General features: G+C 51.3%; 2 protein-coding genes across 11 annotated transcripts in view; one reads left to right on the plus strand and one right to left on the minus strand.

Annotated features, from left to right (window-relative positions):
- Positions 1-14504, plus strand: part of MYO9A (myosin IXA) — a 184152-nt gene extending 169648 nt beyond the window's left edge. For 5 of the 10 annotated variants that reach the window (XM_056346116.1, XM_056346122.1, XM_056346118.1 and 2 more), the window contains 13 exons: positions 5-193; positions 1173-1220; positions 1912-2023; positions 2900-2961; positions 5132-5324; positions 5839-5967; positions 6324-6429; positions 6920-7051; positions 7998-8121; positions 8958-9011; positions 11152-11354; positions 11557-11699; positions 12111-14503. In XM_056346116.1, the coding sequence (XP_056202091.1) occupies positions 5-193; positions 1173-1220; positions 1912-2023; positions 2900-2961; positions 5132-5324; positions 5839-5967; positions 6324-6429; positions 6920-7051; positions 7998-8121; positions 8958-9011; positions 11152-11354; positions 11557-11699; positions 12111-12586 (1971 nt within the window). In that variant the 3' untranslated portion in view covers positions 12587-14503. Of the gene's footprint in view, positions 1-4; positions 194-1172; positions 1221-1911; positions 2024-2899; positions 2962-5131; positions 5325-5838; positions 5968-6323; positions 6430-6919; positions 7052-7997; positions 8122-8957; positions 9012-11151; positions 11355-11556; positions 11700-12110 lie in introns of all 10 variants that reach the window. The other 5 variants (XM_056346113.1, XM_056346117.1, XM_056346120.1 and 2 more) reach the window with 2 other exon arrangements.
- A 1751-nt stretch (positions 14505-16255) lies between these two features.
- NR2E3 (nuclear receptor subfamily 2 group E member 3) lies at positions 16256-21567 on the minus strand. The gene is made up of 8 exons (XM_056346559.1): positions 20419-21567; positions 19157-19307; positions 18572-18675; positions 18230-18484; positions 17964-18145; positions 17517-17748; positions 17334-17439; positions 16256-17254 (listed from the first exon to the last, which is right to left on the minus strand). Exons 1-8 carry the CDS (start codon positions 20474-20476, stop codon positions 17122-17124), a joined length of 1221 nt encoding a protein of 406 aa, XP_056202534.1. The 5' UTR covers positions 20477-21567; the 3' UTR covers positions 16256-17121.
- Between the last annotated feature and the right edge of the window lie 2569 nt (positions 21568-24136).

Raw genomic sequence — 24136 nt, forward strand, 5'->3', positions numbered from 1 at the left:
AAAGATGGATGATGGGAAAAGCATCCGCTATAAGGACCTTTACGCCTTATTCGAGCAGATTCTGGAGAAGACCATGAGACTTGAGCAGAGGGACTGGAGTGAGTCTCCAGTTAAAGTCTGGGTCAACACCTTCAAAGTCTTCCTGGATGAATATATGATAGAGTACAAACCCCTGGACTACACGGCAGTGAAGGTAGTTGGCACTTTTCTTAAGCCCTTTGAAGATCTGGGAACTGTCTTTCTGTGGAGTCGTGCTCTCTGTAGGCACATGGGAACCTCTGTGGTCTTCTCTGCTTTAAGCTGAGGTGGACGTCAGGTGGCACACAGGCATGATTCATTGAGTGCATTTTACTGGGCTTGCAAAGCCCAGTTCACACCTGGGCTGAGCTGGGCCTTGGCCAATGCCAACGTGTAAACGTTGTCCCCAGGGCAAAGCCGCAAGCGCATGCGGGTGGTTGGAAAGGTAGCTCCTGGTGCTGCTTTTTTAGTGTTGTGGGGGTCTGGGGTTTTTGAGGGAAAATGGAATAGATGCAAGCTTTGAGGGAAGCAGAAGAGATACAAGCTTTCCTTGTCTCTTGACTGCATACTTCGCTATCAGTTGGGTTGCAGGAGAAGGGGACATGGGCAGTGGCTGTCCTTGGGGTCCAGGTGTGGTTTTTCAGTTGCAGTGTCCCTTTCACAGACATGATCTCCTCGCTTTCTGCTCCGTATTATCTGCAAGGACAACCACAGGGTCTCAGGCTGGGCTTGGGAGATGGCGTTTGTTGTACAAATGTCCCATCTTTAGGCTCTTCTGCTCCGAGTCTTCCCCAGGCTCGTCTCCAGGATGGTTTTCTTTGAAGCAGGCTGAGCATCGGCTCCAGCTGCAGTGATGTGCCACATTTTTCTTGGATGTCTTGCATGAGATAGGAGAGCTTTTGGTCACTGATGCTGGACTTGGAGCTAGAGCAGCAGCTAGTCTCAGCTCTGAGGTGAAGATGTGGACAGTTGTCCAGGGAATTTCTGAAAATGGGGTGATCTGTAGGTGAGTCTTCTAGAGTGACTCTCCTGGGGCTGCAGGTGTACTGGAGGACTGGGCTGGAAAGCAGTGGGCAACATTAGATACGAGCCCTCTGTACGCTTTACCTGGGGAAATTGCCTGTAAATACACTTAAATCTCTTTCTAATACCAGGTGCCAAAAACAGAACGAAAAAAGAGAAGAAAAAAGGAAGCAGATGTGGTGAGTTGAGCACTCTGTGCCTGTGCATTAGAAAACTAATGTCCTTGTGGCCACAATGACACGTGATAAAGAGACCTGCTCATGGTGCATCCTGTGTGGAGATCTGGACATTGATGAATACGCAGCCGTGAAAGGACATGCTAGAAAGATGGATGAGGTGGATTGGGTTTGCTTGGTCAAGGGTCATTGTAGGTTGTTCTCTGAAAACACATCCTACATCAGTCAAGACTGTAAATGTAATGTCAAGCCTTATTATAGAGGAACTCAGAGTGAAACGAAGTGTTCTTCTGGGTTTCCGCATAAACTTAACAGTGTGTGTTTTACATCTCAAATATCAGAGATGTAGGAGATTGCATCTCATTTTTTCCTAAAGGATATGATAATACTATGAAGGATGCAGGTGCAGAGCAAAAAGGGGCCATGGATGCACAGATCTTCTTAACATGGAGAAGTTGACCAGTCAACCTCAGTCAAACAGTTTCTAACCTGCCTGCATGATGGTTTGGTTCCCATACAGGCTCGTTGTCTGTTTGGGTTGCGTATGAGGTTATTGGGCTGAAAAGGAAACAAAAATAGCAAATAAAAGCAAGTAACAGTTAGAAGTTGGAGTCTGACAGTGTTCATCTTCCTGTTTTGCAGCAGACTAAGCACTCATCTCCTTTTTCTTACCACCCAACCTTTATCATCGCAGGTGGAAGAGCACAACGGTCACATTTTTAAGGCGACCCAGTACAGCATCCCCACCTATTGTGAATATTGTTCCTCCTTGATCTGGATAATGGACAGGGCTTCTGTTTGTAAATGTAAGCATGCTCTCTTTGGTCTTTTTTCATGTGCTTGTATCACAGTGATGAAGTTTTGGATTTTGAAAGGGTTTTGCTCTCAAATAATTTGGAGGTTTTCACATTAGAAGAGTTGTTGGGACAGATCTGAAGGGTTTCTGAAGCCAACTCGTAAGTCCATCCCAGCAGGCCTTCCAGTCCTCATGGTACAGTTAGTTTTATGCATGGGAGCTTTTTATTACATCTCTTATCCCATAAGGTCATACAGTCATCCCATGTGGTCAAACCATATTTAAGCGTCATGGTAAGAAGGACGGTAGAGCTGGGTATGGCAAACCGGCCCTGTGGCTTCTGCCCATAGGATGCCTGTGGGATGTCTTGTGACCATGATGAATTAATTTGGCTTAGCCCATTCGACCTCTAGGCATGTGAATTTGAGGGGAGATCAGGAAAATAGAGGAGGACCAATGGGAAAAATTGACACATCACTTTGGTTTTTCCAGCATTTCTTTGATTAGGTTGGAAGTATCAGCCCTGGGGTATTTCAGGCTGATGTCCAGTGCAGGAAGAATACAGATTAGGTGCTATTTCCAACCACTTTGAGGGTATCCATGTCTGATAGCTCAGAGTGAGTCATGGATTATTTTCTGCTTCGATGTATCAGGGTTTTTTTAATGTTTCAAGGAGTTAAATATGAGACCTTTCTAACTAAAGGCTTTTTTTTTGGTTTGGTTTTTTGTTTGAGAGGATCTAATATAGTCTTGGCCCGTGGAAACTGCAAATTCAAAGTGCTTTTGACCTCCTAGTCCTAAGAGGAGCTACTTAATTTGTATACATTCATATTTCTCTAGCAATATGACTTTTTGGATTACTAAATACTATTTTTCTTCGTTACAGTATGTAAATATGCCTGTCACAAGAAGTGCTGTCTTAAAACCACAACCAAGTGCTCCAAAAAGGTAAATGTCTTCTTTTCTTTCATTAAATACCTTTCAGATGGTGATCCCAAGCTTGTATAAAAAATGTTTGCAGGCACGCAGCTTGCTATAATGCTGGCAATAGCCCTCCTTCGAGCAGGAGCTTGGACCAGAGATACTTGAGGTTTCTCCAGCGATGTATCATTATACATCTGCCCAGTCATGCAGCAGATGCTGCAGTGATGTTCCCACGTTGTATCCCACCTTGCAGTATCCCACACTGCATAATAGAAAGCTGCCTCATTTGATAGCTTTGAGGGACTTGGAAATGTGGGGTTATTCTTGGAAATACGGGCTATTCTTCACCCCACTGGTCCCTGTTCAGCTTATAGCGCAGTCCCCAAACAGCAGTGGCACTACAGCTGAGTGAGGAAGCGTGGGTGGAGGATGCTCAAGCACTCACTTGTGCTCCTTAGAGGGGAATTAAATATTATTTGCCGGGTGTAAGGGTACAGAAGACAGTGAATGAATGCAGCAGGTCACCACAGCTAACAATTAATCATCAAGATTTGGTGATTTTTCTTTTAAATAGTTTATTTTGTGCCCAAAAGACAGACAATACAGCCAGGATAATAATGTCTGCAAAGCTTTATCAGCTCCCTAGGAGGCTTCTCAGGGGAAAACAGCCTCCATGATATGCAGCCTCCATAAAGCTGCATGATTACATTTTTCCCAAGAAATAATTTGAATATATACTTTGAATATATATATATATATATTTGAATATATTTGTGATTTGAATATATACGGTATTTTTGCTACACTTTCCCTTTCTGGAAGTATTTCTGCAGGAGCTGGGAATGCCTTATAAGAGTTTCTGCTCTAAAATCTGGGAAGTTCAATGAGATTTCTGACTATTTTTTTTTTTCAGAGATGCTTGGAGCCTTCTTGTTTCTTGGGGTTTCTCTGCACAAGGAATTTTTTTTGTTCTGTACCCAAAGAAGCAACTTCACTGTGTCTCTGTGGCAGTTTTCCACTTGGATAGTTGGAGGTCCTTCTCTAGGAGGGCTCTGGTTTGTCTGTGCTTGGTGGGTTAACATTTTTAGAGTTGTTTTCAGCAAAGGGGAGCTACAAACCATCTATTACGCTTTGAGAAAGAGGTCTGTATTTTCTGGCAGCTGTTGATTTTTTAACTGTTAGCCTTGTCCCAGACTGGATCTATTTCTCCACATTTGTGGGAACGCGAGCAAACACCAAGCTCATCTCTCTCGATGGCCATAGAATTGCTTTCACCCATGCTTGGTCCTCATCTCAGAGCTACTTGATTTGAGTGAAGTAGCACATGGGTTTTGTGGTATCCCATTTGCTGATGGTTTTTAGCAGCCAAGCAGGCTGGTTGAACAGCAGTTGATGAATTTCAACTGTTAGCTGAGTTCAGATGCTCCTGGGGAGGGGGGAGGGGGGTCCATAGAGCATGAAACAGCATGGGCATTTTCCCCACATCATGTCATAAGGTTGACAAGATCAGTGGAAGGATGGCAACAAAGATGCAGGAGTGGTTATAAGGGGAGCTGTGACCTGGGTTGTGGTCACCACTGTCTTGCTGATGATGGGCTGCAGCGTGTGCCATCTCACGTTCCTTTTGCTGGGGCCAGGGCATTTGTGTCAAAATTTCATTGGGTCTTTTGACTTTTCCCATCCAGAATCTGCTGTGCAGGAGGACTTTGTCTGCATTAGAATTTGCCGGATATCAAATCTTCAGTGAACATTTGTAGCTAGCAAGGGTCTCTCCTGACAGATGTACTTGGGTTTTTTCATGCTCTGATTTTGGCATCATGTTCATTCACAGGCATTTTTTAATTGCCAATGATGTGAGTTGATCTAAGTACCCCAGAGACAGATTTACCTGTTCTGCTTCATGCATCCTCCTTGCGGGGTGACTGTGACCAGCTGCATTGGCTCTGACGGGCTTATAATATAACCACGGTGGGGTAGTTAAAGAAAATCCAAACTTGTATGGCTTCAAGTGCATGTCCAGAAACTGATCTAGAATTGCAAGACGTGCATTGCTGGCAGTCCTGTCCTGCTTCGTTAGACTGACTTGCAGGTCACCTGGATCAGCTGAAGAAGTCTGAATAGCAGCTGGATCAAAGTGTTGCACTGGCATTGCTTCCTAAAAGGATTTTAAACCATTTTTTCTTTTCATCTTCAGTATGACCCCGAGCTGTCATCCCGGCAGTTCGGCGTGGAGCTCTCCCGGTTGACCAGTGAGGAGCGTGCAGTGCCAGTACTGGTGGAGAAGCTCATCAACTACATCGAAATGCATGGGCTGTACACAGAAGGCATTTACAGAAAATCAGGGTCCACCAACAAGATCAAGGAGCTGCGGCAAGGACTCGATACAGGTAAAAGGATGGAAAAAAACCCACATGGGGAGAAAAATCTCTGCAACAGCAAAGGTTGGATGTAAGGATGGTGGGATGCTTCATCAGGACAAAACAAGGGAGTGGTCCTACCTTCCGTAACTGCAGGCTGTGCGAGTGATGCTTTCACATCTTAAACCAAAACTCAGGTCACCAACTCATGCTTTTTTGGGTACAATACATGAAAAAGTCATTCTAGTTGAAGGAAAATGCTGTCTTACACCATAGCAGTTGATGCCAGCAAGAAAAGAAATCCTGGTCTCACCTTACTTGCCCTGGAAAATGCATTCCTCTCTAATTTTAGCACATGGAGCTGAAATAAGGTGCTGTATTTCTTGCCATTAACGGCAGTGTGGTTTTGGGGTGGCACGTGAACATTTTCTGTTGTAGAGGAGTAGCTTTGGGTTAGAAGGGACCTTTAAAGGTTCGCTAAAGGCTTCATATTGATCGCTGCCTCGTTGTGGTTTTTTTTTCCTCAATCTGCTGCTGAACTCAGATATCGATAATGTAAATTTAGACGACTACAACATCCACGTCATCGCCAGCGTGTTCAAGCAGTGGCTCCGAGATCTGCCCAACCCTCTCATGACCTTCGAGCTTTATGAGGAGTTTCTGCGGGCAATGGGTAAGGAGCCTCCTTTGCTGCGCCGTTCCCTTGGCAGAGAGAAGCAGTGGCCACTTTTTGTGCCAGACTTTTTATTTACTCCTTAGGCCCAAACCACCTGATTTCGCCAAATTATATTTACCTGGTTTCAAAGACTGATTTTTGGCTATAAGGTGTTTTTTACACAAAGCCACTGGCAGTTTGATCTCACCTTTGGTGGCACACGTTTATATTGTGGTTCAGCAAATTTTAGCCCAAACCATTAGCCAGAAGACCTGTCTTTTAAGTAGTAAAAGTAAGTGAGTGTTAAGAAGGTGTAGTTTTAAATAGGAAGAAGTAGTAGAAGCCACCCCTAAATGCTGGTGCTTTCTCCACAGGCCTCCAAGAGAGGAAGGAGACAGTGCGGGGAGTGTATTCGGTCATTGACCAGCTCTCCCGCACCCATCTCAGCACCCTGGAGCGTCTCATCTTCCACCTGGTGAGGTACGCTGGGCCAGGGCAGCTTCAGGGAATGGGCAAGGGGAGGATGCTCAGGCATCCTTCACACTGAAATAGCTGAGGCCAAAAGCAGGTGGGCAAGGTAAAGGGAAGAGCTTTCAGGTCCATCATGCCTCCCAGAAGGTGGTCCCAGAGCTGTTTCTCTAAATGATGCTTGTATTGCCAAGCAACGTCCACAGCACTCTGGTCACTTGTGATGTGTGTGAGTCCATGGTGCTTCTTGCCACGGCAGGGGACAGGTTTTTTGGGTGGAACACACCAGTTGTTTGCCTGCCTTGGGAACACCTGAGATGTCTTCAGATTTGGCTTTCTCCATCGAGCAGAGCAAAGGTAGGGGCAGAGCTGTGTGCTTGCTAGCAGAGCAAGATTGCACCGTAGAAACGTCGACTTTTCTATTCATCCATAGCCATGTGGAAGAGGTGCAGTGGAGGTGCCTTCACCTCTTACTTCTCTCTTAATCCCTACTATTTTTCAGGATTGCCCTCCAAGAAGAGACCAATCGTATGTCAGCTAATGCCTTGGCCATCGTCTTTGCTCCTTGTATCCTCCGCTGCCCCGATACGACAGACCCGCTGCAGAGTGTTCAGGATATCAGTAAAACAACCACGTAAGAATGTGGTGCTGGATGATCCAGCTCCGTAACCATTACCATGTCACCACTCACATCTTGATAGCCCTTTGTATGGTCAAATAGCTGAAGAATAGAGAGCTTTAGCGTGGAAATTATAAACATGTATTAAATGCATCTTCATGAGTATATTTCATATTCTCTCAATGCCCAAGAGATTGTTGAATGGGATTTTTTAAGCTATGAAGGATCCATGAGAACAGATGAACTTGCGCTCTGGCCCAGCACATCTCAGCAGGAAAAGGTGGAGCTTGTGCTTATGTGGTTTTGTATTTAATCCCATTCACGGCAAGCAGATGTTTATGCTTACTTAATTTTGTCTTTTTCATTTGAGGAGGTGAGCTTATTTGGTGTGCAGCCATATTAATATGGCATACTTGGATTTCTTTAAGGTATTTGACATAATTGCAAAGGTTTTACAGAGAAAAAGTGAAGCACTTGCCCAAATGCAGTCTGGCTTGTATTAAATAGATTTAAAAATAGATAATGGAGGCGATAATAACGGAAACCATCCAGTGAAGGGCTGAGCTTCTGAAAGAGGTGGTTTTACCTCCAGTAAGTATTAGAATTGTTGAAGACCAGAACATGCTTGGAGATGCAGCTGGTGGGAGCACTCATACTTGTTTGTAATTTTTTGTGATTTCTTTGTAGCCTCTCCCTTAGACTTTAGCTATAGCATATCCTCTAATTCTGTTACATGGAAAGGATTATTTTATTCCCCAAACACACTCCTAACAGCATTAAACAGTCAGGCTCAGCCGTTATCTCTTTTTAAGGGAAGTTCCACTACCCTTCTGTTTCCAGCTGGAGCTTTCTCCCTCCATACCTTTCTATCAGGGCAGATCTGTGGGCAAGACAGAGATAGCTCAGATCAAATAATTTCGTCCTCCCATTTTATCTTCTTTTGGGTTTTGTCCCCTCTTAGTTGTGTAGAATTAATCGTCATTGAGCAGATGAACAAATACAAGGCTCGTCTCAAGGACATCAACAGCCTGGAGTTTGCAGAGAACAAAGCCAAGAGCCGCCTCTCTTTGATCCGCAGATCAATGGTGAGATGCCAAAGCTACCTCTGTCCCCTCCTGTCCTCTCCATGCCCCTGAAGCCACCCTACCTTATCTCCTCCTGCTTTTCCCAGCCTTCCAAACCCCTTGCAACCTCCCACACCATCTCCCTCAGGACAGGGACCCTCAGCCCCATGATGGCTTCTAGCCTTTGCACGGAGTCATAGCAAAGCACAAGGAGGTGGGAATGATCTGTGGAAATATGGCTGCTCCAGCTCAGATGCTTCTGATCAACATTTCCACCTTCATTTGAGCTTGTTTGGTCCTGGGTTGAATCAAGCCTTTCACTGACTGGCTTGACATCGCCCCATGGAAGACCTGGACCATCCCTTTTTGCGCTCAGTCGCGTTACCTGAACCCAAAATGAGCTCCCCAAAGGCGCTCTCTGCTCCCTCACCACCTTTTTGGGAGTCTCAAATCCATCTCATTGAGCTTCCATGCTTCCCAGGGGGCCGGCGGGCTGCAAGCTGTGCTTGGCTTGTTGGGCTGCAGGAGAGGGACAGACTCAGTGCAGCGTGGTCGTCCCAGGCTTGGGCTAAGCAGCTGAACTTTGATCTTCCCACTTCCCACTTCCCACTTCTTCACTTTGATCTGCCCACTGTGGCCCTCAGGCACACGTTGCTCCTGCTTTTTTGGGGATGAAATCCAAGCAGGGGCTGGCCAAGGTTGTGGGGCTGGTGCTGCAGAGCTGCGCTGCTCATCCCAGCTAAAAAGAAAAAAGAAAAAACCAAAACATAAAAATTAACAAAATCGGGTTTTTTGGAGGGGTGACGGCATGTGCACTCTAACCTTCTGCTTTCCTTTTCATCTCCTCTCTAATCCAGAAACCCGTACTAATTGCAGTTAGATTTATGAGCATAACCCGCAGTTCAATCCCGGTATGTATTAACTGCAGCGCGCCCTGCGCCAGGCGCCGTGTCCCTCCATTGTGTGTCACCGCCGCTCATTCCAGCCCCGTCCCACCGGCCATTGTCCGTGACGTTGCCTGTCTGGTCCCCAAGCAGGTGCTGCTCCTGAGGGCCACCTTTTTTCCTGCAGGTCCCCGAGGTGGCAGGAGTTTGGGATGGCCAGGGCTCCACCATCCCTGCACGCAGCTCCTCAAAAAAACACTTCCTACCCCTTTTCCCCTTCCTACTGATTTTTTTCTATTTTATTTTCTTTTTCCATCCTGTGATTCCCTCTTTTTCTGCTTTGCTTGACTTATCCTTTCCCACCCTAATTTCTGCTAGCTCAGGGTGCGGTCCAGCATCAAGTTGCCTTCACAGTGCTGCTGTATCTTGAGATGGTGGATAAAACCCTCAACTTGGATGCCTTGGAGACCATGAGGCATCTGAAGGTCTCCTCCACCTTCTTGGAGGAGGAGCACCACCCCCACCTTGAACACCAGGTCAGGACACCCAGGTTTGAATTGGGAGGGGTCCAGCAGCCCTTGTATTCCCCAAGTCCATCAGCTTGGGTCTGGGTTCCCAGTGAGACCGTGATGGGTGAGAAAGGTGCCTTGCAGGCTTTTGGGGATGCTTGTGGGGCTCTTTCCCTTCCCACCAGCTTCAGCCCACAGCGCTTCTCCCCATCCTTCAACATCTGCAAGGGTCAGGGGACAAAGAGCAAAATTCAAGCTCTGCTCTCCTGATGCTGTTTTGCAAGCACGCCAGTGTTTTGCAAGCACCTTAAGTCCATGGACCGGTGAGATCTTTGGGATCTCAGGCATTTTGGCTAATAGGACTCAAGTAGCTGTGCTTCAGCTCAGGAGCCCACAGAAGAAGGTGGTGTCAGAACACTGGAGCACAGGAGCGGCTTTGCTGCCAAGGAAAGGTCTGTGAGAAGTGACATTAGAAGATGAAAGGGGTAAAGTGGAGCAAACCTGACTTTTAAAGAAAAAAGGGAGCTTCCTCTACCCTGCAAACCTGCTGTGGGCACTTGGATTATCAGGAAGACCCAGGGATGCCGCAGCTGCAGGGTTTAAATAGTCCTACAGGGAGAAAAGCTGCGCTGCAATGAGCAATTCAGCCACAAGGAGATGCAGGTTCATCCTGGGTGATGGTTGTCAGGAGGAGGCAGCAAGTGATGGACACTACTGGGACTGGTCGACACCTAAGTCCTGATCAGTTCAGGATCTTTGGAAGATGAGATGTGTCTGGGTATGACAGTGGTTAAGGTAAAAGCTTTTTTAATGTCTGTGATGTCCCTCATCCCCCCAAATCCATCTTTTTTATTCTACTCCGTGGAGCAGATCTGTAGAGCTGGTCCTCAAAAGATTAAAATGGCTGCATGTGTAGTATTCCTCTGTACATACTACCCCCGTTGAGTCCTTTTTCATTGCCGCTTTTAATATTTAAAAAACTAGATAGTTCTTCAGAGCTGCATTAATTCTCCCCATTTAACTGTGCACACAAAAATTCACATTTGTTGTCTTATAACGGCCAACTGGAGGTGGTCTTGATTTCTGGATCTCATATACATGAGATCAGAGCATGATTAGGTGTGAGTTACAGTTTGCTGAAGGAGTCAGTGGACAGGAGACCCTTTGATGCTCAGTAAATACCAAGGGTGGGCAAGGGAAGGATGTGAGACACAATCAAACTGTAAAGTGAGAGCCAGGTGCCCTGAAGTCAAAGTCCTGGTGATGCTCCCACACAAAGCCAACACGGCCACCTGGCAGGTCAAGCTTCTTATCGCACAGGCTGTGGGCTTTGCGGAAACCCATCCTGCTGCCAGCTGGGCTTGCTTGGAAGTCCAAGTTGTGCTTGGTCCATCAGTGTCATCCTCACCACCTCCATCCTCACCACTTCCACCCTCACCACCTCCATCCTCATTCCCTCCAATGTGTTGAGTCCTTCTGGTACTTCTCCCAGCCTGGGGTGAGATTTCAGAGGGTCCTGAGTGTGACCGCCGGCAGTGCACTGAGGACTGATGGCCAGGGCCGTCGTCTTCACTCATCAGGAGCGCAGTGTGGTTGGCACCTGAGATGTTTGCAAAACTACCTTGGCTATTGGTAGTGAAACTGTTGTTTCTCTTCAGGGCAAAGGACGTGTGCGACGTGGTGCCTACCCCAGCCCGACATCTCCTGTTGCTGTGCGCTTGCCTGTGGTAACAGATGTCCCCGAGGAGACCATGAGCAGCGAGGAAGCCATGGAGATGGAGGTGACAGAGCAGCAGCAAATGGCCATGCAGCAGGAGGAGAAGGTGCTGACTGAGCAGATTGAGAGCCTGCAGAAGGAAAAGTGAGTGTGGCCAAGGGTCCCAGCCATGTCCCCTAGCTATAGGTTACCTATGGATGTTGCTTGACATCATGTGGTTGACATGCTGCTCCAGGGAGACCTGGAGGACTCAATCCCTCCATGGTCTCTTGGTGTACGTGCATCCCTTTCTCCTCCCCACCTTCTTGGTCCCGTTGGGTCAATGGCACTGGGTTTGTTTTGGCAGGGAGGAGCTGACGTTCGAGATGCTGACACTGGAGCCCCGCGCCTCCGACGATGAAACCCTCGAATCTGAAGCCTCCATCGGCACTGCCGACAGCTCTGAAAATCTGAACTTTGAATCCGAAGGAGCCATCTCTGATCGCTCAGGTATATCCAGGCGTTCTGGGGTTTATCACAGAATGGTTTGGGTTGAAGGGACCTTCAAAGATCATCTCGCCCAACCCCCCTGCCATGGGCAGGGACACCTTCCACTAGGTTAGGTTTCTCTATAGCTTCAGGGGGCATCTGTTTGGTTTTTCTTGCCTGCAGAGAATGTAAATGGGTGTAAAGAGCAGGGTTCAGGGTTAAGGCCTATGGACCTGGGGAGGTGGGTGGTAGCACCCAGGGTTTGGTGAGGTGAGCACTCCTCCATCAAGTGTGTCATCCCAGGTGGTGCTACCTCTGATGAGATGCTGGGAATATTGTCCTGGCTTCATGGCTTGTGTCCCCGGGAAGCTGCACCGAGATGCTGGGTGTTTTCAGGGTGTTAATCCTGCGGTGATCCTTCCCTCCACGCAGAGAGAAGCATAGCACTTACCTCCCTGCGCCCCATCAAGCCAGAGGGGCCGAGCCGGCTGCGAAGGCACCCCAGGACGCGGCCGGACCCAGCAGACTCAGCCGATGCCTCCATCTCCTCCTCCTCCCAGTCATCCACCTCCTGCTTGCCCCACCTGCCCCGAAAGCGCTTCCAGATGTACTCCAAATCACCTTTCTACAGAGCAGGGGGGCTTGGCGAGCCCCCTGAAACCCGGGCAAGCCCCGAGGGCTTCGTGGGGCCTCTCTGTTATCCCGAGGACCGGCCTCAGTTCACCACCCGCGGGACTTTCAACCCAGAGAAAGGCAAACAGAAACTGAAGAGTGTGAAAACTTCCCCCCAAAAAACCAAAGAGCCCCCAGATGGGGGGATGGGGGGGGGACACAAGAGGAACCCCGAGGCTGACTGTGCCACCACCCAGCCCCTCGTCCTCCTGGGGAGCAACGAGTTCATGGTCTGAGATGCTCTGTCCCAGGGATGCGGTGCACGCCCGAGCGCATCCTGCCCATCGGCAGCACCGGCAGCGCTCCCCATGGCTTCCTCCTTAATGCCAGGGGGAGGAATTCTTAATTAAAAAGGCTGGTGGGGGACGGTTTTAACGGTGGCCTTAATGGTTTGGGGGGGACTGAGACCTTCGGGGGGTGGGGGGGGGGTTGGACCAGGGATGGAGGGGCACTGGCTGGCCCCTGCACCTTTCCCTTCAGAGCATCCCATGTCTCGGAGCATCGTGCTGCCAAATCCTTGTACTGAATCGCCGTTGCTGTCAGTAGGAGAAAACCAATCCTAAAAATCCTGTGGGAGCATCCCAAGCCAATGCCGGCTCCACTCCAGCCAGCCAAGCCCTCCGCGCTTTAACCACCTCATCCACACCAACGCCAAGCGCATGGAAAAGCGTTAAAATCTGCCAAAAATCACTCTATTTTTTTTTATTTTATTTTTTAATGTGACCTAACCACCTTTCTTCTTTTTTTTTTTTTTTTGGAGACCATCAGTATTAAAAAATAATAATAATAATAATCAAGGACTACTTGAAGCTATATTTGTTTATATGCCGGTTACTGGAGTTTCTTGTAAATATATATTTTTTTTTTTTAATATTTTTCCCCAGACAGAACTACTTTTTTTTTTTTTAATTATTATTATTTTTTGGCTGGGGAGGAGGGAAGCGATGGGCTGAGCCGTCCTGCCAGTGTCACCATCAGTGTCACTGTCCATCACTGCCGCTACCACCTTGCTCTATATATTGAGTTTTATTTTGAACAAGAAATCCCCATGATTTCAAAGCCGTGCCCATGATAAGATTAATTAGCAACACTAGCTAATGACTCAGCTCTTAATCTCTCCTGTATCATCATCATCATAGTCACCCTCGATGGTACCCAGAGAAGCTCTAGGTACAGGAGAATCTCTGGAAAGGTGAAATTAGGAGCCCCAGGGCGCTAATTAGATTAATGAAGGCTGGATACATCCTGTCATATAGGCTGGGCGTCACAGGTTGAGGCTCATCCTTTCCCAAAACACCACTGCAAAGAGGGAAAATGCAGGAAAATGGAGTTTTCCTGATAATTTTGTATTTTGTCAGGCATTCCCACATCCCCGGGTTTAACTGAGCCACCCTTTTGTCCCCTCTCCCTCTGCCCAAAGGGCCGTTTCTTTTGAGGGATGGTTTATTTATTGTTGCTTTTTGGTTTGGGGTTTTTTTTACTTTTGTTTTTTTCTGTTTGGTTTTGGTTTTTTTTCCAATGGGGAAAAGCAATATATGCCGCAGGGAGAGTGAGGGCATGGGAGCAGTGTCTGGCTGGTCGCTGCATCCCAGGAGCAAAGCAAAAGACCAAGACAGTCATCCCCCATCCATAGGGAAAATGGGATTTTACCATCTCCAGATGTAAACCCAGGGATTTGGGGACCGACCCGGGATGTGCTGGGAAGGTGAGTGGTGGCTGTGAAAGTGAAAGCTCCTGGGGGCCCACCCCAACCCCCAGAGCTGGAAACAGCAGGAGCGCCCGGTGTCCCGCCAGAGCCAGCCCCCTGGGAGCCCCTTGGGAGCCCTTCAGCCAAACCCGCAGGAAATCCCTGCAAAGTGGCCAGGCTGTGGGCAGGGGGGCTGGGGGGGAGGGGGCAGGGGGAGCGGGGAGCCTCCGGCCACAGCCTGCTGGCCCCGGCGGCGCGGGAGCCACAGGGACAGGGCTTCCGCAGCGCCTCCAAACACATATATATGTGTGTGTATATTTCATTTGAGAGAGAGATATATTTCCCTTATATATATATATTTTATATATATAAAGAAAATATATTTAAAAGAATATATATTCTATATATAAAGAAAATATATATAAATATATATATTCTCTCTATAAAGTATATATAAAAGAATATATATAAAGAATAAATATTTCTTTATATATTTCATATTTCTTATATATATAATACATCTTTATATATAAAGAAATATGATATATATACACTATGTATAAAGAATATATATATTTCTTTGTGTATATATTTTTATATATTTTGGATATATAAAAATATATAAAAGAAATATACTGTATATAAAGAATATATATTTCTTTACATATATATTTTTATATATTTCTAGGTAAAGAAATTATATGAAGGAAATATATACTATACATAAGGAATATATATTACTTTATATGTTTGTGTATTTCTTCTGTATGTATAAAGAAATATATATGTTTATATATATTTATATATTTCTGTATATAGACAGTGTATTTCTATATAGAGAAATATATGAAATATATACTATATATAAAGAATGTTTATTTTATCTCTGTTTCTTTATATATATAAATGTATAGTGTATATATAGAATATATATAGAGAAAATATATTTCTTTATATATATAATGTATTTGTGTGTGTATATATATAAAGAAAAAATATATAAAAGAAATATAGACATATATATGTACATGTGTGCGAGACCCTGGCAGGAGCTGGGCTGGCAGTCAGTGTGGGGGCCCCCGGGACTTGGGTGGGGGACGAGGGGTCCCAGGGTCCCCGGGCAGCCCCCAGCCCTCCCCCTGGTGAGGGGCTGGATGTGGGGGCAAAGCCGGCGTTTCCCAGAGTGGCATGAATGTACTTACTACTGGAACGGAGAGGGGCTGCGTGCTGTTCATTATTATTATTTTTAATGGACATTTTTTTAAGTAATTTATAAGTCTGCTGCGTGTAAATTAAAAACAAAGTCTGTATTGTAAGAGGGTATATTATCCTGTGTCATCCGTGCTAGAAATTGTTTAAAAAAGGAAAGGGAAAAAAAAAAAAAAAAAGAGAAATAAAAGCGTAATTCCATCTCGGCGCAGGGTTTGTGTGCCCCGCAGCCAGGGGTGCTGCCGCCTGTGCACCCTGAGCGGGAGCTGCCTGGGGACCGGGGTTCCCCCTGCCCGGCACCGCAGCATCTGTGAAGTGCAGTTTGTGGAATTTTTTTTCCCCACATCCTCCCCCGTGACTGTACAAAGCAGCTTGGCAAACCCTGACCTCGTGCTAATTAAAGAGCTGTAACGAGGCGCGCCTGGCGCTGGGTGCTGTGTTTGATGCTGGGGGTTCCCGGGGGGTCCCAGGGGCTGGGGCTGCACTGCCGGCTCAGCCACGGCGGTCGCCTCAAGTCACGCTCAGAGCTGTCGCATTGATGGAATATTTCTGCTTATTTCTATGCAGATTATTTCTATTCAGATTATTTTCAGTTTATTTATATTCAGATAATTTATTTCCATTTTGTTTATATTCATATTATTTCTGATCAGATTATATTTATCTTATTTCTATTGAGATAATTTGTTCTTTATTTATTTGGTTTCAGATTATTTTCATTTTATTTCTATTCAGAGTATTTAAATCAGATTATTTGGGTTATAGTCTGATAACTTATTTTCAATTTATTTCTATTGAGATTATTTTCATTTTATGTGTATTCATATCATTTCTATTAATCTTATTTATATTCAGGTTATTGAGATTATTTATATTCATCTTAGCTTATTTATACCGAGTATTTATTTTCAGTTTATTTATATTCAGGTTATCCTATTTATTTATATTCAGATTATTTATCATGTTTATTTATATTCAGGTGGTTAATATTCTGCCCCCCCATCCGAGGATGGGGTTCCTAAGCCACCAGTGCGAGGAGCCTGGCTGCAAAAGCCTCTTTATTCGGAGCACAAATTGGCGGAGGGGGAGAGCAGGAGCCCCAGGACACAGGGACAACGGTCTGTCACCATGTCCCCCAGGACCACGGAGCTGAGGTCGGGGGGGGGGGGGCACGCACAGTGAGCGAGGGGCAGTTGTGGCGGCTGGGGGGACACCCATCCCTGGACTGGCATCACCCCCCCGGGCCAGTGGCACCCCAGGGATGATGATACCCTCGGGCTGGCATCAACCCTGGATGGTGTCACCCCTGGGCTGGCATCACCCCCAGCCAGTGTCACCCCTGGGCTGGTATCAACCCCAGGGTAGCTGTCACCCCAGTGGCCAGTGTCACCCCCCGGCTGGCATCATCCCCAACCAGTGTCACCCTTGGTCTTGTGGCATAGCCTGGGCTGGCGTCACTCCTGGGCTGGTGTTATGCCCCAGGCTGGCATCATCCCCAGGTGAGCATCACCCCCAGGCTGGTGTCACCCCTGGGTGGCAGTGGGTTCCCACGGGTGGCAGTGCCACAGAAAGGGCACTTTGCCTGGGTCCAGGGGTTTGGGACAGCAGCACCCATCAGGCACCCCCACAATGAAGTGCTCCTGGTGTGTATGGCACTCACTTGGGGACATCCCCCTGCCACCAGCTGTCCCCAGTGAAGCTGGTCCCATGTCCCAGCTGCTGGTAGCATCCCCCAGTCCTGGCCACCACCCTGCAGACAGGACCATCGACACCATCACACCCTGCAGCATCCCAGGGTGAGGACAGCTGGGCTGGGGGTGACAGGGTGCCAGTGCAAGGTGACAAACAAGCAGGGTGACATCGGGGTGGGGGGAGTCAGTTCTTGAACATGTCACACAGCAGCTTCTCCATGGGGGTGTTGCCGATGGTCCGGCGGAAGAAGAGCAGCTCAACACGCTCAGAGGAGATGAAACGCAGCGCCGGGAGCAGCAGCAGCAGCTTCCCGAACCTGGGGGACAGAGCGGTGGCCGTAGCTGGGTGTCCCTACCCCTGGTGTCACCCATATGGGGACATGGGGACAGTGGTACCTGACCAGTTGCCCAGGGTAGTGAGAACGGTTGTGCTGGCCAAGCATCACCTGCGACTGGTCCTGCAGGTTCTCCACCTGCTCAGGGTCCTTCAGGCCACGGGTCTCTGCAGGGACAAGGGGGTGACAGGGTGGGGTGGAGACATGGTGACGGGCAGCGGCACATGCTGGTGGGTCCTCTCACCTGGTTTGAAGAGCACCACAGCCTTCATGCAGGCGAATTCAGTGGGGTCGACGGCCAGTGCCTTGAAGCGGCTGAGGGTCTCCTGCAGCACCCGGACGTCCAGGGCGGCCGGCAGCAGCTTGCCCGGGGCCGGCTCAGGGACAGCCAGCAGTGGGCAGCTCTCCAGGGGCATGGACCACTGGATGGCACAGAGCAGGAACAGCTCGCTCCATGCTTCCTCCAGCAGGATCACCTGGGGGGCAGGGAGGGGGAGCCCCAAAACCCTTGTCAGCCCCAAAGCCTCCAGAACCTGCAGCCACCACAGCTGGGTGGGCTGAAGGGCAACTTGGGGGGTGGGACCCCAAGACTGCGGTTAATGTTGTGGGGATGCTCCAACCCTCCCCATCCCCCTAGTTGTCTGCATTTTTTGGGGTCCCTATTGCCCCATAGGGGCATCCCCGACCCCACCTGGTCACGGAAGGGCAGGTTGGAGAAGACGGGCAGGTTTTTGGCCCATTTCACGGCCATGAAGAGGAGACGTGCAGAGGTCTCATAGACATTTTCGGGGCTGGACGCTGGGTATGGTGCCACCTGGTACTCGCCAGCCACCCGCTCTGGCTCACTGCCCGTCACATCCACTGTCTCATCAGCTGTAGGGGTGAGAGAGGATGCTGGTGGTCACCACACCATGGGGACAACACCCACCTGTCCCCTCATCATGGGCAGCCACCCACCATCCTCGGGCTCCAGCTTGGCGCAAGTCTCAGCCGTCATCAGGCTGGCCATGAAGCGATGGTTGGTGGGTGGCGTGGGTGCTCGGGGACCCGGGGTGACAGTGACAGTGGCACCGGGACCATGGGGATCTGGGCAGGGGGTCAGGGGGACCTCACGGGTTGTGGCCACATGCTCAGGAGGCAGCTCGGCATCCAGCTCGATGCTGTCCAGCCGGACCTGGGCCGTGCTGCGGGGCTGACGTTCATTCTGCACAGCTGCAGGGACAAGGTGGCATCAGCACCAGCCACCCCACTGTCACCCTGCACCATCCATTACCGTGCGCGCCCCCCCCCCCATCTCACCATCCTTGTTCATGCCGGCTTGCAGGCACTTCTTGAGCCGGCAGGCCTGGCACTGGTTGCGGTGCGCCTTGTCCACTGGGCACAGCCCCGTCCCTGCCTGGCACCTATGGGAGAGGTGGCACTTGGCTGCAGCCCCTGAGGTGTCCCCTGTCCCTGAGGAGTGTCCTGCCCCCATGGGTGCCATGTCCTGGGGGTGCTTTGTCCCTGTTGGATATCTTGTCTGCGCCAAAGGGCATCCTCCCCAGTGGGCACCCTGTCCCCAGAGGGTGCCCTGTCCCCCATGCATTCGCCCTGCCTTGATGGGTGTCCTGGCCCCATGAGGGTGACCCCCCTGCCCCACTGGGTGCCTGTGGCCCACCTCGGGCCCTGCCCCACTGGGTTCAAGTTTCCCTGGGTCCCCCACCTCATTGCCCATGCCATGGGGTCCCTGCCCCGCTGGACGTCCATCCTGTGGGACCCTACCCCACTGTGTGCCTGTCCCCTGGGGTCCCTGTCCCCCTGGGCATCCATCCCCTGGGTCCCTGCCCTGCTGGCTGCCTGTCCCCCCACTCCACACCCCACAGGGACCCTCTAGCCTGTGCCCACCTGTAGATGAGCTTCCTGCGGACGCTGCGCTTGAAGAAGCCGCTGCAGCCGTTGCAGGCGTAGATGCCGTAGTGCTTCCCGCTGCTGGTGTCCCCGCACACCTTGCACAGCAGCACAGGGCTCAGCGCCTTGCCGGGGGCCGGGCTCAGCCCTGTGGGAGTGGAGCCACCACATTCAGGGTGACTCGGCACACCCCAATGTCCCTTGTCCCTCCCACCAGTCCCTGCTGACCCTCAGTATCCTGGTGATGGGTTGGGTGGCTCCTATCTCCACCAGATCAGACCAGGGACATGGATGGGGACACCCTGGGGACTCTAGGGATTTTGGCATCTCCCCACACCCCAGCACCCAGCATGCTGCAGGACGAACTCTCATAGAACTTTTTAAAAATAAGGGGATGAAATGGTGTCCCTAGGGATGAGGACAGTGGAGTTTCAGTGAGGGGAATCTGGGCATCCCAGAGAAGGGCCACAACCAGGGACTGGAGGTGTCCTAGAGAAGGGCCACATCTTGGGGACACCAGGCATCCCAGCAAGGGGCTGTGGGTGTCCTGGGGAAGGGTCACAGCAGGGGACCGTTGGGACTCTGGAGAAAGGTCAGGGACCAAGGGCCTCCAGAAAAGGGTTGTGGCTGGGGACTGCAGGCATCCTGGAGAAGGGCCATAGCTGTGGACCCTGAGGGTCCTGGAAAAGGACCATGGTGAGGACTGATGGACATCATGGGGCGGGTTGGGGTGGGGGACTGCAGGCATCCCAGCCCAGAGGAGGACCATGCTGGGGACCTTCAACATCTTGGAGAAGGGTGATAGCTGGGGACCCCAAGCATCGCAGAGAAAGACCATGATGAGAACCCCAGACATCCTGGAGGATCACAATAGGAACCCTGGTCATCCAGGAGAAGAACCACGAGGGGGACCCCAGGTAAGCTTGGAGAAGGGCCACAGGGGGGAACCTGGGCATCCAGGAGAAGGATTGAGACTCCAGCCTTTCCTGAGAAGTATCATGATGGGACCCTGGGTATCTTGCAGAAGAACCATAATGAGAACCCCAAACATCCCAAAGAAGAACTGTGATGAAGATGCTGGGTGTCTTGGAGCTGGACCATGATGGGGACCCCAGCCATCTTGGAGAAGGACTGTGATGGGGACCCCAGGTATCTTGGAGAACGACCACAATGGGGAACCAGCCATCCCAGAGAAAGACCCCACCGGCGACCGCAGTCCCACCATGTTGCACCCACTCAAGCAGAACACCACCTCTTACCCGTGGGGCTATCACCCAGCCCGGCGCTCACTGCCGACCCCGCCGGCGATGCAGCCATCCTGTATCCAGTGTCCCCCACCTCGCCCTCCAGATCCACCGTGATGGGTGCCCAGGGTGTGGTGGAGCAGTGGGTGCTCCAGCAGCTCTGCGGGCAGCAGGGCTCTTGCCTTGCTCTCTTCAAGGCAGCTTAGCAGTGGGCGCTGTGTAAGCAGCCGCCTCTTTGTCACCCTCTTAATCTTTAGTGTCTGCGCAGGGCGGGGGGGGGGGATCAATCAGCCACGCGATGAAGAATTAAAAAGGTGCTGAGCCCCAGCCCTGTAACCCTAAACCCCGTGACACCCAAGCCACACACCCCACCCCACACACACACCCCCCGCGCCACCACAGGCCACGGTGGGGGTGTCACCCTGCCACCACGTGTACCCCACCCGGCACTGCGAGGCTGAGATTGTGGCGAAGGTGGTAGAGGGGGGTTGGGGTAGAGACCCCCATATGCGTTCCCCCCTCTCGGGACCCACCGGCTCCTGTAAGCGCATAAGCCCTTCGCTAAGGCGGTTAGAGGGGAATAACAAAAAGTGGTAATTAAGGGGAGGTAATTTCCCTACCCCTAAGTAATTAATTACCAACCCTGATGGCGAGGGGAGGGGGGTTGCTCAGCGGGGCCTCGTTGTGCCTCAGTTTCCCCTCCCGAGGTGACACAGGGCCCCAGGCGTGCTGGGCCGGGGCTGCTGACGGCGCAGGGGTGGAGGCCAGGTGGCCCCCGGGTTACACAACCGCTGCTAAACCCTCGCCATGACAGGGCAGCACAATTTGGGATTTGAGGGCTTTAGCCATTAAACCTCCCCCCCGACCCCGCGCAGCTCAGGGCAATGGTGGGTGGTCACCATCACCCAGCCCAGGTTCTCCCCAGGGATGGGCCAGGCTGTGGCCAGGGGTCCCCAGCCCCGTGTCCCTCCCAGGGGGGGCCCAGACTGTGGCCCCGGGGGTGTTGCTGCCATCTGTGGCCCCAGCAGAGGTGTCCCAGGGGACGGGCCCTCAGTGAGTCCCTGCTGAGGGCTGGCAGCAGTGACATCTGTGGATCTGGGCCTGGGGGTCACCCCTCCATCATCCCTGCCGCAGCATGGCTCCATCCCCCCTGCCTGCAGCACCCCTCCACTCCACAGCCCCTGGCCCGCAGCGGCCCCCACCCTGACCCAGATCTCTGACAGCCGCCATCTGCGGCAGTGGCCGCCCTCCTCCCTCGGCAGCATTATGACGCTGGGCTAATGCGGCAGGAGCAAGCTGTCACCCTGCGGGCCTGCTCTCGCCCGCAGCTTAGGTGCCTCTGGACCCTTCAGCAGAGCTTCACCCATAGGTGACACAACGCCTGGCGCCCGACCTGGGGGCGCCAGGAACACCCACAGCCCAGGGTGCCAGCCCACCCGTGAGTGACGCTGGGACCTGGGCGCCTGTGCCGGGGACGCTGGGGTGGCCAGCATGGCGATACACGCTGAGTCGGCTAATTTGCCCGTCCAGGTCCAGTCCTCCCTGTCGGGTAAAAGCCAGCTCTGGAGCAGGGATTTGGGAGGGGGATTAGCCTGGCCAACCATCTGCTGCCAGCCAGCCACCAGCATGCCCAGGAAAGCCAATAACGACCAAAATGTGGTTTCCCACCTTGTTTCTCCATTATCCCCAGCTGGGTGCTGTCCCCAAGGTGGGGCCTCCATGGAGCAGCACCCCCACCCCCTCCCAGGGCTGAGCACCCCACAAGCACCCAACCCAGGCCCCCGGGAGGCTCGAGCCAGCCCATGTTGGGAAGTGCCCAAGCAGGCCTGACGCCACAGCCAAGGGGCTGCAGGTGGGGGTGAAGGAGCAAACGTTAAAGCCCGCAGCGGGGTCGTGACTCGGCTCAGTCACAGACGTTGGGGCAGATGCCACAGGATTACCCAGCCTAAAACCTCGGGATCTGCCCCCCTTCCCCCCCCCCAGCAGGCAGAGAGCATTTAATTACTAATTTACTAATTACCCAAAGATGCTTGAAACCTGTGGTCGGGAGCAGCCCCAAGGCTCCAGTCGCCCTAATCCCACCGGCCACAAGGAGCTGGTGGGTGCACCCTGGTCAGGGGACAGCTCAGCTGGGGACATCAGGTGACCCAGGGAGGCACTGCTGTCCTGGCAGCCCTACTCCTGCCAGCAGTGGCACAGGGTCGTGAGGAATAGGAGGGGACAGTGGGGACAAGGAGGGGATGATGGGAACTAGGAGGAGATAGCAGGGATCAAGGGGAGGTGGTGGGGACCAGGAGCAGATGATGGGGACCAAGGAGACACGGACCAAGAGGGGACAACAAGAAACAGCAGGGGATGGTGGAGATGAGGAGGAGACAATGGGGACCAAGGGGAGATGGTAGGGACCAAGGGGCAGTGATGGGAATCAGGAGGAGCTGATGGGGATGAAGTAGAGATGACAGGGACCAGGAGAGGACAGCAAGGATCAGGAGTGGGGTGATGGGGACCAGGAGGAGACGGTCAAGACCAGGACTGAATGATTGGGAACCATGAGGAGATGATGGGATGAGGATAGGATGATTGGGAGCAAAGAGATGGTGCTGACTAGAAGGGGATGATGGGGACCAGGAGGAGATGGTGGGGACTGGGAGAGGATGAGGAGGATGAGGAGGGAGCAGTGGGAACCCGGATGTTTTGATGGGGACCAGGAGATAGTGATGGATAGTGGTGATGAGGTTACAGCAGGGAGGAGGAGGGGGTGATGGAGATCAGGACAGGACAATAGGGACCATGTGGGAACAATGGGGACCAGGTGGGTGCAACGGGGATCAGGGAGGGGCACTGGGATGCAATAGGGGTGGGTGGGGATCATGAGGGGATAGAGAGGACTGGGATGGGATGACAGGGACTGGAATGAGACAATGGGGACTAGAAGGGGACAACAGTGACAAAGAGAGGCCAAGGGAACCTAGAGGGGTGATGAGGACCAGGAGATCATGATAGACCCCAGGAGTGGCTAGTGAGGACCAGGCAGAGACCAAGAGGGGACACTAGGGTCCAGAAGAAGGTGATGAGAAACAGAGTATATATCAGTACAGGACAGTGGGGACCAGGAGAGGATGGTGGGGATCAGGAGGGGACAAGAGCAACCAGAAGAAGATACGAAGGTCTGGCAGGGTACAAGATGGCTGTGGGACTGGAGATGGCTGGGAAGGGTTAATGTAGCCACCCAGCACTGAGCCTCGTCCAGGCCAGGCTCTGGTTTCACCGTAATTAGCTCTTGTTTATTGTCGGCTCCTTGACAAATGATGCTGTGGAGGTTGCCTGATGACAGAGGGTGACAGCTCCCACCTCACCTGCCCCAAGCCCTGCCAAAGCCTTTGCTGACCCCCGGCACAAGGATTAAAGTTTAATGTGGCTCCAGAAGTGACCCCGGGCACCCACCACTCTGGGGACACAGGCCTGGGGAGACAGGCTGGTGGCTGTCCCTTGGGCCACCTTCAGGGCAAGAGGCGTTTTAGCACCAAGAAGTGTTTTGGCACCAGCCCAGACACCACAGGGCCATTTCGTGACTCCTTTGGGGTCACCTAAGGTGTTCACTGATGAAATGTCACACCAGGTTGGGTCTGCCCCCTGGGGCTGGCCCCGCAGGATGGGCTCAATGCCACGGTGGGCCGGTCGGTGTGGTCCGGGCACATTCCCGGGCACCGGTGGAGCCACATGTGGGTGCCAA

The sequence above is a fragment of the Falco biarmicus genome, chromosome 7 (assembly GCF_023638135.1).
Source record: "Falco biarmicus isolate bFalBia1 chromosome 7, bFalBia1.pri, whole genome shotgun sequence".
NCBI classification, from domain to species: domain Eukaryota; kingdom Metazoa; phylum Chordata; class Aves; order Falconiformes; family Falconidae; genus Falco; species Falco biarmicus.

What these genes read in the sequence shown, in the direction of transcription:
- NR2E3 (XM_056346559.1), bottom strand. Translation starts at nt 20,476, where the DNA reads ATGGCTGCATCGCCGGCGGGGTCGGCAGTGAGCGCCGGGCTGGGTGAT. An exon ending in AGCCGGCATGAACAAGGATG is followed by an intron (nt 18,485 to 18,571) that starts GTGAGATGGGGG and finishes TTGTCCCTGCAG; the next exon opens with CTGTGCAGAATGAACGTCAG. An exon ending in CAAGCTGGAGCCCGAGGATG is followed by an intron (nt 18,146 to 18,229) that starts GTGGGTGGCTGC and finishes TCACCCCTACAG; the next exon opens with CTGATGAGACAGTGGATGTG.